General features: G+C 33.4%; 1 protein-coding gene across 15 annotated transcripts in view; it reads left to right on the forward strand.

Moving 5' to 3' along the window:
* VPS13B (vacuolar protein sorting 13 homolog B) overlaps window positions 1–19540 on the forward strand; it is an 861603-nt gene that overhangs the window by 32132 nt on the left and 809931 nt on the right. For all 15 annotated transcript variants that reach the window (XR_012128333.1, XR_012128334.1, XR_012128335.1 and 12 more), the window contains one exon: window positions 16536–16656. Coding sequence is in view for 12 of the 15 variants with exons in the window: in XM_073229878.1 (XP_073085979.1) it covers window positions 16536–16656 (121 nt within the window). In the remaining 3 variants the exon portion in view is untranslated. The remainder of the gene's footprint in view (window positions 1–16535; window positions 16657–19540) is intronic.

Raw genomic sequence — 19540 nt, forward strand, 5'->3', positions numbered from 1 at the left:
ATTTGTTACTTGTGAACTGATTTTTTGGACTTGAGATTTGGAATTTGATTCATGACACATCATCAATGGTCCAGGTCTGACTTTATTTAGCTAGTTTAGTCTGCTCTAGTCTCATCTAGTAAATACTTATGGATTCAGCACACAGCTCAAGAATGAAGACATTATCAGTTCCTACAGTTTATCACTTGTTCCTCTCCTTTTGTGTATTCTTGTTCAGCATCTGTGGAACTCATCTGTAAAATAGGGCAAAACTTGCTACATAGTTCTTCTATTTTGTGACTGACTGGATATGCTTTCTTTGGTCATTGTGTTAAGTCTTAAAAAAAGCTGCTTCAACCTAGAGAGTAGTGCGTTTGTTTTTTGAAAGTAGTTTTTCTGGTCTTTCTACTACTTAGAAACTAAACTTTAAAAATCTTTTGGCGTAATAAATGTAATCATTTGGAAGGCTATTTATAGAAGTAACACTGATTCATAAAAAAAACTTAGAAAATCTTTTCAACCTAAATCAGAATTTTAAAATATCATTAAAAATTTGAGGTAAATAATTAATCTTTTGGTTAATGTATGTACTTTTAATCCATGATTAGTTGGAATGATAGGATAATCTTACTGGTCCACTTTCCTTGCATGTTTGGTGTTATAGAATCTTTTTTGACTTAAGTAGTTTCAAAGAGAATAGAGAAGTGTCATGTATTGTTCTTAAAATTTGGGTACTACTATGCTGGAGGAAGTATTGGTTGAACTATGAACAATATTTATATGATTTTTTAGCACTTTAATTTTCTTAAGTGAGACTGGATGAATCTGATTGACTATTGCTGTGGTTTGAATGTTTTCTTTCGAAATTCTTATGATGAAATCCTAACTCTCAAAGATGAAGAGGTGTGGTCTTTGGGATATAATTTAGTCATGAGAGCTCCACTCTCAGGAATGAGTGAGTGGCTTATACAAGAGGTTCCAGAGAGCTAGTCCCTTCTACTATATGAGAGCACATTGAAGATACCAGCTGTGAACCAAGAAGTGGCCCTTCAACAGACCAAGTTGACACCCTGGTCTTGTACTTCCCAGCCTCCAGAACTGAGAGAAATGAGTTTCTGTTGTTTATAAGCTACCCAGTCTGTGGTATTTCATTATAGCAGCCCTAAAGCTACCTTTTCAGAAATTCAGGTGGAGCTCACCTTACATAGTTACCTTTTTCCTTTTTTTTTGGTGAGAATGCTTAATCTCTTAGCAAATTTCAAGTACATATACTTTCAATATAGTATTTTTAACTATTGTCACCATGCTGTACATTGGATCCTTAGATATTACTGAGCTTAGTACTCTTTGACTAACTTTGCCCGTTTCCCCCAGGCCCTGGCAACCACCATTCTAATCTCTGTTTCTGTGAGTTTGACTTTTTTTTTAATTTTTAAGATTCCATTTATGTGATATACAGTATTTGTCTTTGGCTTATTTTACTTAGCATAATGCCCTCCAGGTTCATCTATATTGTAAAAAATGGCAGAATTACTTTCTTTTTCATAGCTGAACAATATTCCATCATATGTATACATGTATATTTATGTTTGTGTGTGTGTATATATATATATATGTGTATATATATATACACCACATTTTCTTTATGTCAGTGGACCCTTAGGTTGTTTCTGTATCTTGGCTATTGTGACTAATGCTGCAGTGAACATGGGAGTGCAGATACTTCTTCAAGACAGTGACTTTTTTTGTTACATTTCCTTTGCTGTGCAGTAGCTTTTTTTAGTATGATGTAGTCCCTTTTATTTTCTTGCTTTTGTTGCCTGTACTTTTGGTATTATCCAAAATATCATCAAGACTGATATTAAGGACTGTGTTTTCTTCTAGTAGTTATATAATTTCAGGTCTTACATTTAATGCTTTAATCCATTTCAAGTTAAATTTTGGGGGTGGTGTAAGGTAATGGTATTAAAAGTTAATTATTTTTTTTTTTGCATGTGGAGTTTTCCCAGCACCATTTATTGAAGAAACTCTGTCCATTGTGTGTTCTTGGTGCCTTTGTCAAAGATTAATTGACCATATATGTATGGGTTTACATTTTGGTTTCATTGATCTGTATGTCTGTTTTTAATGCCAGTGCCATACTGTTTTTGTATATAGCTTTGTAATATAGTTTCAAATCAGAAAGTTGGATGCCTCTAGCTTTATTCTTCTTTCTTAAGATTGCTTTGGCAATTCAAGATCTTTTGTGGTTCTGCATGAATTTTAGGATTGTTTTTCCTATTTGTGTGAAAAAATGCCATTGGAATTCTTCTAGGGATAGCATTGACTCTCTAGATTACTTTGGGGTAGTATGGACATTTTAACAATGTCCTTCCAATCTGGGAACATGAGAGATCTTGTCATTTATTTGCATCTTCATCTATTTCTTTTGTCAGTGTCTTAGTTTTCAGTGTATAGATGTATCACCTTCTTGGTTGAATTTATTCCCAAGTATTTTATTGTTTTTGATGCTTTTGTAAATGAGGATGCTTTCTTTTCTTTCTGATAGTTATTAGTATATAGGAATGCTACTGAGATTTGTATATTGTTAATTTGTATCCTATAACGACTGAATTTGTTTATTCTGTTTTTTGTAAGAGTCTTTAGGGTTTTCTGTATGTAAGAAATGTCATCTGCAAGTAGAGATAATTTTACTTCTTTTCCAGTTTGGATACTTTCTGTTTATTTTTCTTGCCTAATTGCTCTGGTGAGGACTTTCAGTAGTATGTTGAATAGAAATGGTGAGAATGGGCATATTTGTCTTGTTCCTGATGTTAGAGGAAAAGCTTTTAGATTTTCACTGTTGAGTATGATGTTAGTTGTGGTGGTGTCATATATGGCCTTTAACATGTAGAGGGACAATCCTTCCAAACCTAATTTGTTGACAGTTTTTATGGTGAAAGGATATTGAATTTTGTCAGATGTTTTTTCAGCATCTAATGGGCTGATCATATGATTTTTGTCCTTCATTTGTTAATGTGATGTATTACTACTGATTATCTATGTTGAACCATTCTTGCATCCTGATAATCCCACTTGATCATGGTGTATGATCCCTTTTAATGTGCTGTTGAATTCAGTTTGATAGTATTTTTTAAATGATTTTTACATCTTTGATATTAGCCAATAATTTTTTTCTTGTAGTGTCCTTGTTTGGTTTTGGTATTAGGGTAATGCTGGCCTTGTAAAACAACTTTGGAAGTGTTTCCATTCTGTTGCATGTTTTGGAAGAGTTTGACAAGGCATGGTGTTATTTCTTCTTGAAATATTTGGTAGAATTCACCAGTGAAGCTCTGTTACTGGGGTTTTCTTTGATTGCAGATTTTTGATTACTGATTCAGTGTCTTTACTAATTATAGGTATGTTCAGATTTATGTTTTCTTGATCAGTCTTGATAGGTTATATATTTCTAGGAATTTATCCATCTCTTCTAGGTTAACCAGTTTGTTGGTGTTCATAGTAGTCTCTTACCCTTTATGTTTCTGTAGTATCAGTTGTCATGTCTTGTCTTTCATTTCTGATTTTATTTACTGGAATATTTTTTTTTCTTAGTCTAGCTGAAGGTTTGTCAATTTTGTTATTGTTTAAACAGTTCTGTTGGTAGTTTCTGTTATCTTTGTAGTTGATTTCACTTATTTCTGTTTGGATCTTTGTAATTTCCTCCTTCTGATATCTTTGCACTTAGTTGGTTCTTTTTCTAGTTCCTTGGAGGGTAATACTGGGTTGAGATATTTTTTTCTTAATGCAGGTATTTATTGGTATAAAATCCTCTTATTACTGCTTTAGCTGAATTCCATAAGTTTTGGCATATTGTTTCCACTTTTGTTTGAAGATAGTTTTTTGATTTTACATTTAAAAAAATTATAGATTTTAATAAAGTTGGAACAATTTAAGAGAGAGGAGCAATTCTTTATTCATTCATACATCTGTTTCAATCTAAACCAATCTCAGATGATAGGGCCTCTTTTCTTAACATAATACTACTAGAGCTGTAACAGAAACTTTACTTCTACTAGGAATTTACCCTATGATGATATTATTATTATTTAAAAAATTTTTATTAAGGTATTATTGATACACACTCTTACAAAGGTTTCACATGAAAAAACAATGTGGTTACTACAATTACCCATATTATCAAGTCCCCACCCATACGCCAATGCAGGCACTGTCCATCAGAGTAGTAAGATGCTGCATATTCACTATTTGCCTCCTCTGTGCTACTCTGTCTTCTCCGTGACCCCCCAGACCATGTATACTAAACATAATACCCCTCAATGCCCATCTCCATCCCTCCCCATCCACCCTCCCACACTCCTCCCCTTTGGTAACCACTGGTCCCTTGGAGTCAGTGTTTGCTGCTATTTTGTTCCTTCAGTTTTGCTTCATTGTTATACTCTACAAATGAGGGAAATCATTTGGCACTTTTCTTTCTCCACCTGGCTTAATACCCTCTAGCTCCATCCATGTTGTTGCAAATGGTAGGATTTGTTTCTTTCTTATGGCTGAATAGTATTCCATTGGGTATATGTACCACATCTTCTTTATTCATTCATTTACTGATGGACACTTAGGTTGCTTCCATATCTTGGCTATTGTAAATAGTGCTGCAATAAGCATAGGGGTGCATATGTCTTTTTGAGTCTGATAAGTTGTATTCTTTGGGAAAATTCCAAGGAGTGGGATTCCAGGGTCAAATGGTATTTCTATTTTTAGTTTTTTGAGGAACCTCCATATTGCTTTCCACAATGGTTGAACTAGCTTACATTCCCACCAGCAGTGTAGGAGGGTTCCCCTCTCTTCACATTCTCGCCAGCATTTGCTGTTCTTAGTCTTTGCGATGCTGGCCATCCTTACTGGTGTGAGGTGATATTTATTGTGGTTTCAATTTGCATTTCCCTGATGATTACTGATATGGAGCATCTTTTCATGTGTCTGTTGGCCATCTGAATTTCTTCTTTGGTGAATTATCTCTTCATATCCTCTCCCCATTTTTTAACCAGGTTATTTGTTTTTTGGGTGTTGAGCTCTGTGAGTTCTTTATATATTTTCCATGTTAAACCCTTGTTGGATATGTCATATACAAATATATTCTTCCATACTGTAGGAAGCCTTTTTGTTCTGTTAATGGGATCCTTTGCTGAACAGAAAGTTTTTAGTTAGATGTAGTCCCATGTGTTCATTTTTGCTTTTTTCCCCTTGCTTGAGGAGATGCGTTCAGGAAGAAGTTGCTCATGCTTATATTCAGGAGATTTTTGCCCATGTTGTCTTCTAAGAATTTTATGGTTTCATGACTTACATTCAGGTCTTTGATCCATTTCATTTACTTTTGTGTGTGTGTGTGTAATCAAGTTTCATTATCTTGCATGTAGCTGTCCAGTTTTGCTAACACCAGTTGTTGCAGAGGCTCTCATTTCCCCATTGTATGTCCATGGCTCCTTTATTGTATATTAATTGACCATATATGGTTGGGTTTATATCTGGGTTCTCTAGTGTGTTCCATTGGTCTATGGTTTTGTTCTTGTGCCAGTACCAAATTGCCTTGATTACCGTGGCTTTGTAGTAGAGCTGGAAGTTGGGAGCATGATCCCCACAGCTTTATTCTTCCTTCTCAGGATTGAGGTGGGATGGGGGGAGTGCTCAGGTCTTGCTGGGTCATGGCTTTGTATCCTACCGTTTTCCATGAGATGTTAGGTTCTCACAGATGTAGCCTGGCTCGTGTGCTGTTGCTTCCATTTTCTCTTTTAGGAATAGTTGTATTCACTGTATTTTCAAAATATATATGATTTTGGGAGGAGATTTCTGCCACCTTACTCATGCTGCCAGCTTTAGAATCTCCTTTTCAATGATAAATAATATTAAATAAATAAATAATATTTGCAGTGCGAACAACAATGTCATGAAAAGGCAGAAATGTTATTTAGGTTTCTCTCCCTTAAGTGATTCACATTTACAAAGATTTTCATTGGTATTAAATGAATGCTGATAAGTGATTAGATATACCTGTATGAAACAAAATCAGAGAAGAAAGGGCATCAAAATTGTTAAGTAAAATGTTTCACTATTTGTGGATGACATAATATTATATATATAGAAAACCCTAAAGATTCCACCAAAAAAACCATTACAGCTATTCACAATACAGTAAAGTTGCAGGATACAAAATTATTATACAGAAATCTGTTGCATTTTTATATGCTAATAATGATGATTACTGTTAGCAGAAAGAGAAATTAAGAAAATCCCATTTGCAATTGCATAAAAATAGTAAAATATCTAGAATAAATTTATCCAAGAAGGTGTAAGAACTGTACTCTGAAAACTAACACAATAATGAGAGAAATTAAAGAAGACGTAAATTAATGGAACTCTATCCCATGCTCATGGATAAGAAGAATTAATATTATTAAATTGTCCATTCTACTCAAAGTAATGTGCAGTTTCAGTGCAATCCCGATGAAAATATCAGTAGTATTTTTAATAGTATTAGAGTAAATAATCCTAAAATTTATGTGGAACCAAAAAAGACCCCAAATAGCCAAAGCAATCCTGAGAAAGAACAAAGCTTGAGGTATCACATGCCCTAATTCAGACTATAGTAGGAAGCTATAGTAATCAAAACAATGTGGTACTGGCACAAAAAGAGACACAGATAAATCAAACAAAATAGCCCAGAAAAAACTGATGGCTTATATGATCAATTAATCTATGATAAAGGTAAGAATACACAATGGAAAAAAAAGTCTCTTCAATAACTGATGTTAGGAAAACTGGACATCTACATGCACAAGAATGAACATGGACCATTTTCTTAAACCATACACATAAGTAAACTCAATGCAGATTAAGGAAACTGTAAAACTCCTAAAAGAAAACATAGGCAGCAATCATTTGGTTGTTGGCCTTAATGTAATTTTTCTGGATTTGTCTCTTCAGACAAGGGAATTAAAATAAAAAAATGCTTAAACAAGTGGACTACATCAAACTAAAGAGCTTTTGCACAATGAAGGAAACAATTAAAATGAAAGGTGGAAAGGGCAATATACTTGAATAGAAGATATTTTCAGTGATATGTCTGATAAGCTGTTAGTATCCAAAATATATAAAGACCTCATACAGCTCCACAGTCAAAAAATAAATGTGATTAAACAATGGCAGAGGACCTGAATAAACATTTCCCAAAGAAGACATTCAGATGACCAACAGACACATGAAAAGATAATCAACATCAATAATTGTCAGGGAAATACAACTCAAAACCACAATGAGATATCACCTCATACTAGTCAGAATGGCCACTATCCAAAAGATAAGAAGTAACAAGTTGGGAAGGATGTGGAGGAAAGGGATCCCTTTTACACCGCTGATGGGATTGAAAAAAGGTGCAGCCACTATGTATAGCAGTATGAATATTTCTCAAACTAAAAATACAAATACTATATGACCCAGCAATTCCATTTCTGGGAGTTTATCTAAAGAAAATGAAATCATTAATTCAAAAAGATATTTGTACTCCTAAGTTTATTGCAACATTATTTACTATAGCCAAGATGTGGAAACATCCAAAGCGTCCCTCAATAGATGAGTGTATAAAGAAGATGTGGTACATATATATAATGGAATATTACTCAGCCATAGAAAGCAATTTGGCCATTTGTGATAATACGGTTGGACCTAGAGGATATTATGTTAAGTGAAATAAGAAAGATGAATACTCTGGTTTCACCTATATTTGGAATCTGAAAAACAAAACAAATGAACAAATGAAACAGAAATAGAGTTATAAATAGAGATGGATGGTTGGTGACCATAGGGAAGGGATGGGTGAAATAGGTGAAGGGGTAAAATGTACAAACTTCAAATCATAAAATAATCACAAGGATGGAAGTATATCATAGGGAATATAGCTCATATTGCAGTATCTTTGTATGGTGACATATGGTAGTTACCCTTATGGTGAGAATTTAGTAATGTATAGAACTACAACTACAAAAAGATTTCAACTACAAAATCTATGAGTGTTTCTTATATAAACAAGAATATAGTAAACATATTTTCTCTTTGTTTTTAGCAACATGCTCATAGCATTTCTTTAGGAGCCAAAGTCCCCTTCACAGCTAAAGTTAAGTATGTCATTATAATCTGTATACTGAAGAGTTTGTAAGTTTTATTTCTGTTAATATTATTATAGTGTATAATTTAACTTTTAACCTTCAGTTCCTTTTTGTAATTCTTTAAAATTTCATTTGGTTTCAGTACTATTGACCATGTGCTCATGGTACTATTGAGAAAATTCTGTGCTTTACTGAAAATTTATCTGAAATGCATTCTTCTTATATACTGAATATTCCTGACTTATTTATTTTTTGGATTTATGTATGATTAGAAGGTGTTTCCAGTCCTCCTCCCCCAAACTTACGTATCTTATTCCAAAGTTACTTTTAGATTTCATTTTCTTTATTATGGTGTTCAGATTTTAACTTTTACTATTGGGTATATTTAGAATATACTGTTTTGATAATATGCATCATTACATATATTATCTCTTTCCAGAAATGTCCATATTTCTTTTTGGCCTGTTGAATCTTCTTCACCCTGTTTTCTTACTGACACTTGTTTTCCTCTTATTAAACTTTTTCTTTTTCATTAGCAATTAAAGGGATAACAGTACAAACATCTTTTCTTAATACTTTTGCCAAGCAAAAATTTTGTGCCTTTTACTTCCTTGTTATTCTTTAGATCTCCTCAAAATTTAGATGTAATTTTGATCCAAATTTTTGCCTTCTTTGATAAAAACACTGGATTACAAAGGTTGAATAATTATACTGTACACTTTTACTAAGACAAGTGTTTTAAAGCAGGGATCATCCATGACCTGTGAGCCTACTGCCTGTAAACACAGCCACTCTTACTATTTATATATTGTGTGTAGCAGTTTTCATGCTTCAGTGGGCAATGGCAGAATTGAGTAGTTGCGATAGAGTCTGTATGGTTTGCAAAACTAAAATATTTACCTGGCCTTTTGTAGAAAGTTTTAAAGTATATGATCATTTAAAAATTGACATTTAATTCTATTAAAATTAAGAGTGTAAAATAATAACATATCCTAGTGCCTCTTCTAGATTGATATTATGTAAGGAATTTGCATGTTTGTGATTACTAAAAGTTTAAAGAGCCTGTAGATATTTATGTGGAGGAGTTGACATTTTCAGTGTGGACAGTCTAGTTATTGCATACGCTTACATTATCTTTATGCAGATATAGATGATTTAAAAGGCAAAGTTACTTAGTGTTAAATTACCAGATACCTTGACTTAAGTAATACTCAAATAATTTGTGCCCTTAAATAAATGAAATCATTTCTTTAGAGACATGAAGAAAACAAGCTAATATTGAGTGACCAGAAGTAAAATTATTAAGAATATATATGTGAGTATATGTGTATGTGTGTGTTCATGTGTAGTGTAAGGCAGGAGTATGGCTAATCAGTTCTCCTTGTACCATTTGAAAGGTCCCTCTTCTTCACTGACTTATAATACCACCTCTGTCATAACTCAGGTATTCAGATCTGTCTGGTTCTGTTTCTGGGCTCTCTTCTGTTCCGCTGGTTTATTTGTTTAAATTACTATAGTTCTATAATGATAACATTGAAGGAGGCAACAGTGTTCCCACTTCCTTGATGTGTTATATGTGTGTATGTAAATAGATAGTATACATTTCTCTCTGTGGGGATCCTAATATATTAATTTAAAAATCTGTTAAGGCTGTTCTAGAAAATTAATTTTACTGTGCCCAAATTTCTTTTATTACTTTAGTTTTCTTGGCATTAGATTTCTTTGTGTGCTTTAGAATAGTGGTTTGTAAGCTTATTTTGAGTAGGAGGTTACTATCTCTTTATTTCACTGTTTTCTCTCTATCTAGCCCTTCATTTGCTCATCCCTTCTTTTCAGGTAGTTTCAAAGTTATTTCCTCTGGTCTCTCGTCTGAAATCAGGTCTGTCTTTGGGAGTTCTTGGCCCCTGCAGCATTGAGGTTGGGTGATACTTGCCTCAATTCTTATTTGTGAGGTTTGTTTCCTTCTAACACCCTTGCCATGTAGCTTCATGTTAAGTTCTAGGCCAGCTCTTTCTGGCATCCTTTCAAGAACTGGAGGTATTACTACATTACTTGTTTCAAGTCCTGAGCCTGGTAAAGGTCTTCTGCCTTACATGGACAATTTTGAATCCTCTTTATTCCTCAGCTGCCTGTCAGCTTTTGCACTTGGAGTGTAACTGTGTCTCCTCTTCAGTCTGACTCACTGCTTTGAGCCTGCCTAAAATTGTACTTTTTAATTTTATTGTTAGCATTCACCTCCCTTGCCCTAAGTGTTTCCAGTTAATCTAGTCTGCAGTGTTATCCTTTTCTTGGAAATCTTCAAATATCACTTCTATTTGGATGAGTTCCAAAACTTTCTCAAGCTCTGTTGTTTTGATTTTAGTACCTGTTTGGTTCCCTTGTGGATGTATATATTGGTATGATGATACCTTCACCCAGAAATGTCATATATCTAAAATTGAATCCATTACTTTACTTAAGAAATTAGATTGAAAATGCTATTGCATATTTCCTGGATAATCTGGAGCATAGAGAGCAGTGTCATCCTATATGAGATTTATAGTCCAGCATCTCTTTCTACCCAGAAAATTTCAAAGCTCCTTAACATCATTTTGCAAAAGTTACAGCAGATATAAAAAGTATGTTTCACTTTCTTAGGAGACAGAGAAGATGCTAGTGTTACCGAATTAGGATGGAAAGGGCACAGTATATTTTTTTGGGAAATGGGAGTAAGGGAACAGAAACAGTCATTTGCGGAGTTTGAGTTTTGCTTTAAACATACTGAATTTGAGGTGCTAGCAGTTAAAAAAGTTATCATTGCTATTTCCTCATCATTTAATTGATTGGTATCTCTATTTTATTAATTGTTGAAACCTCTGCTTTTGCTTTCTCCCGTATAATGAGAAGATTCTTCTTCCTGAGTGAAGTGTTTCATCTTGTTAATCTCCCACTACCGAGTTTCATTGGTTTGCCAATATGTAGAATAAAGCTTAAATTTCTTAAACTGATGTTCATGGTAGAGACCATTTGCCTTAGCTTCTTTTTACACCCTAGTATTTCATTGCTACCTAAATTGAACTACTTACTCTTTTTTTTCTATAAGACACATACTTCCTTCCTAAACTTCTTTGTTCAACGTCCTTCTTTTTTTTTTGTCTTGCAGGCATAGTCTTTCAAGCCTCACATTTTCTTGATTACTTAAGCTCACTGTGATCTCTTCCTGCTTAGAATATGTGGTACTTAGTACTGTACTGTTTAGTTGGTCTTTTCTCATGGGGAGGCAGTGGAGCAACGTGGTTAAGATTGTGCTATTTAATAGCAGTGTGATTTTTGAACCACTTAATCTCTTTGTTTTCCTCATCTTTATGATGGAACCTTGCATGGGAATAGTGTAACTCATAGGGTTGTTAAGGGGATTAAAAAATATGAGTGTAATATCATTAGCAGGAGATGACACATTGGAAGTGCCGTAAGTAAAAAAAAAAAAAACTTTTTCCCATTTGTCTTGTTTTTTCTTCCCTCTCTGCCTTTTTTTTTCCCCCCTTCATTTTTGCTTTCCTGTCTTTCTTTCAGGTTTAGTGGTTATAGGCTTTTCCACCAGATCTGGGTGTTCATGCCAGCTGTTACTTCTTATCTTTCTGACCTTGGAAACTGAAACCTTGTTTTTCTCATCCTTAAGAGACTTGAGGCTTATCACATACAGGTGCTCAATAAAGATCACTGTTGTTTTTTTGTGATACATGTAATTGTTGGCTAACCTCAGTTGCTCTTAACCTATTTAAAGTATTGTTCCTCAAGTTAGGTAAGTAGTACCTGATTGAGGGTACCATCAATTTATACTACTTATTTTTTCTCAAAATGCTGAACACATACTTTTCTTTGTTATTTGCTGAGGGATGTTGTATATAAGAAAACGAACTACAGTTTGATTAGTCTGTTTCAGCACCCAATTCCCCCCAGTGAATTCTGGTAAACATTAGATGGTAGAATGTGGTTTAGAACAGAATGCCTCTGTATATACTTTTGTTCTTTTTTCCCTTAATTTCTGCCTATTTCACTTTCAGATTTAAGAGTGGGCATAACCACTTCAATCCAGTAGTTAAAAAGAAGGGAGGAGGAGAGATTGGCAGTATGATATATACATAGTAATACCAAGGGCAAGGGAAGTCATGGGCAATAATAAAGAACAACTTTTCCTTAAATGTGTTGCTGTTAACTGGCATAGTTTGTTCTCTGGCTGGTGCAGTATCTTAGGTCAGGGGGCTGTGTGTGTGTGTGTGTGTGTGTGTGTGTGTGTGTGTGTGTGTGAAAAGAGGACAGGAGAGATGGCTAATTTGGGGGAAATGGCTCTGGTCCTGTTACTGAGTAGCATGGTCTCAGAGATCAGAGAGGGGCTCCATCACACAGGTGTTTATACTTAGTACAGTGATCTCTTCCACTATTAAAATGTGGCCTAATGAATGTTCAACTTTGGCCTACCAGGTCAGCCGTTCCTCCTTTTGGGCGGATCAAGTCAAAGACCGCAAGGGAGCATCAGCTCTCTTCTCCAGCCTGTGCTAATCCCTTATCCTCACCCTTGATGGGAGAGAAGTTGGAAGCAACAGCCTTGTGGGCTGAAGTTGATCTGTGAAGAGATTGGGAGCATATACATTCCTCCTTTACTAAAGCTTGCTTGGTATTTTTTTTTAATGACTTAAATTAAGCTTATTAACATTACTGTCAGGGTAGAGATGAACCAGAGTTTCCCATTTTGACCACAAAAGCTAGTGAATGTATTTTCCCTGATTTACTTTTGTGTTCTGCTGCAGTACTTCTGTATTGGTGACTAGACTATATGGCTCTCCATTCTCCAAAGGATAGTGTTACTCTTAGAGATTTGTTGCATCTGACAATTGCCTTTGTACCTGCTACTGGAGACGACAGAGGGGTCAGTCCTTTAGAACTTTGTACCAGTCCATTTTCAAAAGCCTCACACTCTGTTTCAGGAGCTTTTGGTGACCAGGGCTGCCAGATGAACTTTATTTCTTTTTTACTTGCCACATTTGGTGCCACACGCTGAAGAACATAAAAAGCGCATCACTTCTTAGTACTACCTTCCAAGTTTTACTTCAACTCTTTCTTTCATTTTAACCTCTTTGTTTTCAAACAAGGACTTGGAATGATTCAGTCACCTGTTTTAAAGTTTTGTCCTTAATCTTATTCATATCTTTGTGAATCTGGGAGTTGATGGTTTTCAGATTTTAATTGAGCAGCCCTGTGAAGGCTAAGGTGAAAAGTATGCAACATGATCTGTCAGTATGAAAGTCATGGATTTACTTACATGCAGTGTGTGCCACATTTTCCCTCTGTTAGGAACTTTTGTAAGGAAATGACATTCTTGCTTGTTTCATGAGGAGCAAAGGGCAGTATTTTCAGAAATAGCTATGTGGTCCCCAAGAGAAAACATTCTTTTGCCATGAAACATACTTACCAGACATTTTGGAAAAATTGCAACCTAAATAAGAAAGATATAATTGTAATGTGTTTGGGGTTGAAAATTATCTCAAAACATTTTAGTTAGCATTTTTGAGAACAGTGTTTCTTTTATTAGAAATCCATTTTCAATGAAGTAAAACATGTAATAGTTCTAAGTGATACATACTGGTTAAAAGCAGATGAACTCAAATGACAGAAGTAATTCCAGTTTTGATAGTCAATATTATAATTTTTTTGCTTCATTTTTATTTAGTTGCTGCAGGATTTGGATGGAAACTGATTTTTAATTGATACAATTAAAATGTAATTGAAATGAAAAGAAGTTCAAATTATCAAAAGGATTATTTTCTAATTATATATATGCAACCTTAATTCCTAACCATAATTAAGAAAGAAGTATTTACACAGTTGTTAATGTTTGTTTCATAGTATATATTCCTATGGGTACCATAATTAGTGCTCATTTTAAAAGCACACTAAAATTTTAGATTTATTATAAATTTTTTAAAGCAAATAATTTAGTTTGTTCTTCTTTTGAATAATAAAAATGTGTAGTTCATAGGGAAGCTTTATTCACTGTTTTTTTTTCTGAACTATTTGAAAACTATTCTGCACTTTACACTTTTTTGCTGGTAGTAACTTTTTGAAAATAAGATAAAAATAATTTGTTCTTTCTTTTGGTTTAAAATGTTTGTCATCTCATGTATGCCAAATTTATTGGACTGCAATAGTTTTAGTGCATTTTGGCTGCAATGTTTATTATGACATCACTGTAATCTATATACAGTATGTGATTTCAGATGGTTTCAGTGTTAAATATTTTCATAATTATGCTAGTTTTGGCAATTCACTTGGAACTTTTTCACATCTCTTTAATGAACATGTTTTACTTCTGGGCTTTTGAAACAACCATATGTTTCAAAAGTTAATAGTGTACTTTTAATGTTAATGTTGTACAGAAGTGTATGACTACAGACAATTTTAAGGATGTAAGTTGAAGTAAAAGTAATTACAGTAAGGTTTTCACAGTAGTAGTCTTGTAGTATTTAGAGACTATAACATCTCCTCCAAATAACAGAGGGTGTCATTATAAAGATTGAATAGTGGAGTTTTTTTGTGGAATGAAACACTGTGAAGTTTGTTTTTCATTAACTTATAATGAATATAAGTTCATGTGAAATTCTTTTTATTGTTCATGGCGAATCTCTTTTTACTTCTATTGAAGTTTCAAATAGATTGTTTTTCTTTGCTAATAATATATCTCTAATATCTGAAACCATCTTGTAAACGATTGCTATCTTGTAAATGATTTGTCTTTTATTATGTATAATTTTCTTAATATGCTATTTAATGAGAATTTTTTTCTAAAGTTGTCTAAATTTTTGTTTTAATTTCCTTTAGAACCCTATTAGACTGGTAAATTTAGTGGTTATCCTTTTTATTCTTGAAATTTCTCTACAAATACTTAAAATAGAAAAACTAAATTTATTACCATTCTTATATTATAAAATAGTTTTATTATTGATTAATGAGTTGGTGATGCACACAGTATACCATCAGTTACTCTTTGTGTTGGTATCTTTGATCTCTCACTTACCATATGCTTCTATCCTTCAAGCAAAATATGCTTTTTTATCCCCAAAAAGGACTAAGAAGATGTCAGATGCCTTTTACTTCTTTGCTACTCCATCTGTTTCTGCCTTGTAATGCCTGTCTTCTTGAAATAGCAGTCTTTGTCTATTGTTTCTACTTTAATGTCTCATTCATTCTTTGTACTATTTACTATTCTACTCCTGTCCCTCTACTGTAACCTGTTAAATCTCCTTTCTTGTAGGTTATTCACATCTTCCTCCTATTTACCAAATCTTGAAACATGTCAACTAGAACGAAGACTGAGGACATTTCTATAGTTCTTAACATTACCCCATTTTTATTGAACTGGTCCATGCCTTTAGCTTTTGGTATTATTCTGACATCTTAAAAATTATGTTCTTTAGCTTTATTTGAATAATCATTATTCCTTGTACATGCTATACATATTTATATTGTTTTGCTTTTGCGTATAGTTTCCTCCCTACTTAGCCTCCATTCTTAACCTAAAACATTCCTATACTCATTAAGGGTGTGACTAACTTCTCTAGTTCTTGCAAATAGAATGACTCTGTTTGTGTCTCTAACTTAAAAATGAACAAAAAGGTCCTCTGTAGAATAAGTTGTATGTGTTTTCAATAGATTCTAAACTCCTTGAGGAAAGGTATATATATAATTTATTTCTGTAAGTCTAGCAGTTTAGCACATAAGAGCATATATAAACTTTTGAATCAAGGCAGGAAACAAGTATTGACTTGCACTGTGTAATTAAGGGAATAAATTTCAAAGGTATGTATGATTTATTGAAGTTTCTTTGTTGCACATATCAAAACCCAATTAAACTGTATGTCTAATTTGAATAATTCAGTAAACATTACTAAGGATACAAAGATTTTAAGGATGATTAAGATTAATCATTAAAAATTATTAACAGCTTACTTGGATTCTTAGTTTAAATTGTAAAATAATGAGGGCCTTAACATGTAAATAACAAATAGGGGAAAATTAAGACCATTTCCACTTAGTTTGTGCTCAGAGATGGAAAGTGTTTAAAATGTCCATTGAATAGTCTTTTGCTAAAGCCATATATGAATTCTTTTGACATTATAAAGTGGTTTGTTTAGATATCAACTAGAGAAATGAAGAATTTGTGATTTTAAACTACTAGTTATTTTAAAATGCTGTTTGAGAATGCAAATTAGGAAAATTGGCTACATAGTTTTTTAGAGCTAAAAAATAAAATTAGAGTAGTCTAGTTAATCACATTTAGTAACCATAAACTGCATATTTCCAACAAACTTTTCCTAATTCTTAAATGGTGATTGATGCTTTTCTTATTTTTCTTTAAAATAAAAATAGGATGACCATGAAAGCTGTGGTTCTAATTCTACCAACCGTAGTACTACTGACAACACAAAATCATCAGTAAAACCCCGAAGAATTCAGCAGGTTGCTCCCACAGATCCTGACTTACCACCAGGTAACTTTTAATGGGATTGATGAAGCCAAAACTTCAGTTGTTATTAATCACTGTTGTAGCCCTTTATAAAAATACACGTTCAGTATTCTTTAATGTCATAAAATATTTAGACTGTATGTGCATGATGTGAGAACAAATTGAGTTCAGAGTCCTCACTAACATCTTCCATTCAAATTTCAGTGCTCTTTTGCAGTATGTTGTTCCTTAAGTTTCTTTCTTAACATTTTCTCCAAGCAAAGACTTCCATCTGGTTTTCTCACTCATAGTATCTCTGTTCCCCTTGCTTCTTGATAAACAGAGGAAGACACTAGATTGTTCTGAGTTTCTGGAAGCTATAAAACTCACTACCAGAATCACAGAATTTTTTAACTGGAGGAGACTATCTTCATTTTCTGAAATTTTTATTTATTTGAAACAGCAGTGGCTTACAAATAACAAACTCTTTGTAAATATTTAATGAAGGAAAAAAAATGATCCTTAATCTTTACGTGTCACCTTTTGGCCAAAGTACATGCTGCCTTTTTAGTTAGGAATTGGTTATCAGTCTCTTCTCTTTTGATTTTATCACTTTTTTTCTCTGAATTTAGTTGACCTTGGTATAGGCTTGTTTTGTGTGCCAAAGGTTTGTAGACTTTCTGCTGGTTTTAATCCAGTTTATTTTTGCTAGTCTTCTGGCACCATCTGCTTTACTTGTAAGAGCCAGGAGTTAGGTACACCATTTAATAGCAATTCTTTCAGATAGGTGTTCTAAGTTATATTTGAATTGAATGTTTCTTTTTATTTTCTTCTTTTTTTAATTGAGTTGTTTTATTAAAAAATTCTGGCTTCTCTTTATTTTTTGAAATTGGGCATTATTCTTTTTGTGTGTATGTGGGGATGTCGTGTAGCAGATATCATGGATCACCTCTTATAGCAATGATTTTTTTTATGTTGAGGTACATACAATACAATGCACAAATTTTAATGTAGAGCTTAATGAATTTTAACATGTGTATACGCTCATGTAACCATTGTCCAGACCAACATATCAAGTATTCTTGTTAATTTTTTTTTCCCTTCACCTATTTCACCCATCCCTCTGCACTCTTCCCCTATGGTAACCACTAGTCTGTACTGTATTTATGAGTCTATTTCAGTTTTGTTTGTTCATTTGTTGAACTGTTCATTGTTGAAATGTTCAATTGAACATTTCAAACTAATGTTATAATTATGTTAATGCTGATGCTTGTATTCTTTAGAACTGTACTAAACAGGTCTCTGTAATCCCTCTGGCTTTAAAATGGATTAATTGCTATAGCGGGAGAAAGTGCCAGAAAGAAGAAACTTTACTTCTGAATGCTTCTAATGTTAGAGTACTGTGATGGTTCCAGAACTTTCTAAATTTTTTCTTACTGAGGAATTGGGAAAAACCCCTGCTGAATTAAATTTAATTGTAAATTAAATTAAACTGTAGCTTATTCTTATTTTTGAAATGGGTAACCCTATACCCCTGCAAATTTAAGACTACATGTCCCCTCAAAATTTCTTATACCAGCTCATTGTATAGAATACTCTCCATCAAAATTCTGGCAAAGAATAATCAGGTTTAGGTGCAACTGTGACATCTTGTTACAGTTTTTTTTCTTTAAAGAAAGACTTGTTTAAGAAAAATTTAAAGCTTTGGTCAGTTGTTTCTTTCACTGATAAAAATTTTCTATGGGCTAACCTGCATATACTCAAAACAGGTCCCAGACTTTTAATGATCATTTAGAGGCTGTATTAGAATTTATACTGATACTCAGAATTGGGAGAACTGGCCTATTTTTTAGGATCATAGAACATAAGAACATAAATATAACATAAGACATCGTATTTTTAGTGGCAAAAAACAGAGTTGTCTTCTACCTGAACTACTTGAGGTTGCTTTTGGATTAGCACGTGCTTTTCTGCTTTACCTAATAGGAGGACTCATGTCCTCTTTATAGTGACATAAGTCACACTTAGTTTAGGAAGTAAATGAACTTGTTGGGTGATTACTAGGAGGTAGAGCAGCTACATTTAATTGTGATATCAGTAAAAAGAAAAAAAAGGATAATTTGAGAATCCAGTTGGATAATGGTAAATCATTTTATTTAAAGGTTAACTTATATGATTATTTGAGGACTCATTTATGGCAACTTTATGCTGCCTGGGAACCACATTAAGGTTCTTTTATGGTAGAGATGAATTCCTGTTTACAATTTTCTAGGGCAAAGTTACTTATCTCTGGTTATAATTTTGGAATTTGAACATTTACATAGATCCAGAGATGCTGTTGGAGAAAAGTTTTAGTGTTAGCAGTAGTTATTTGTTGGATATCTTTGAAGGATGGGTGGCTCTATAATAGGGAAAGGATCTAAGTCAATATCTTTGTCTTCTTTGCAATCTCTGTTTTTGGTATCTAGAACAGTCTTTTTCATCTTATGGATCCTGACCAATAAACGCATTGTGAAAACAATTTTGTGGTTCATGGCAAGCATTTAGAAAATATATGGCATAGAACAGAAAACTTCATAGCATGTAGTAAAGATTAATAGTAGTTCAAGAAAATTGGGTTTATGTGTACACTTGTGCTGGATTATGATACGATATTTCTCACTGGGAGAGAAGTCAGAAGAGTAAATCTGACTGATTCAAAGTATACACATTTTCTTTCAGTTTATGATATAAAGTCTGGGATCTTCAGTTACTGCTCATAACAGTTCTGAATTGTGAGTTTAGCATGTCCTGTAAAATACGCTGACAATTCCTATTTAGAGAGAAAGTTTAAGGATGTTTACTTCTTTGTTCATCATTCTTTCCTTGGTATTCTTATTTCTATGAAGTGAGACTACTTCTAAACTAGATATGTAGATTATTCAGTTCT

This window comes from Manis javanica, chromosome 2 (genome assembly GCF_040802235.1).
Source record: "Manis javanica isolate MJ-LG chromosome 2, MJ_LKY, whole genome shotgun sequence".
NCBI classification, from domain to species: Eukaryota; Metazoa; Chordata; class Mammalia; order Pholidota; family Manidae; genus Manis; species Manis javanica.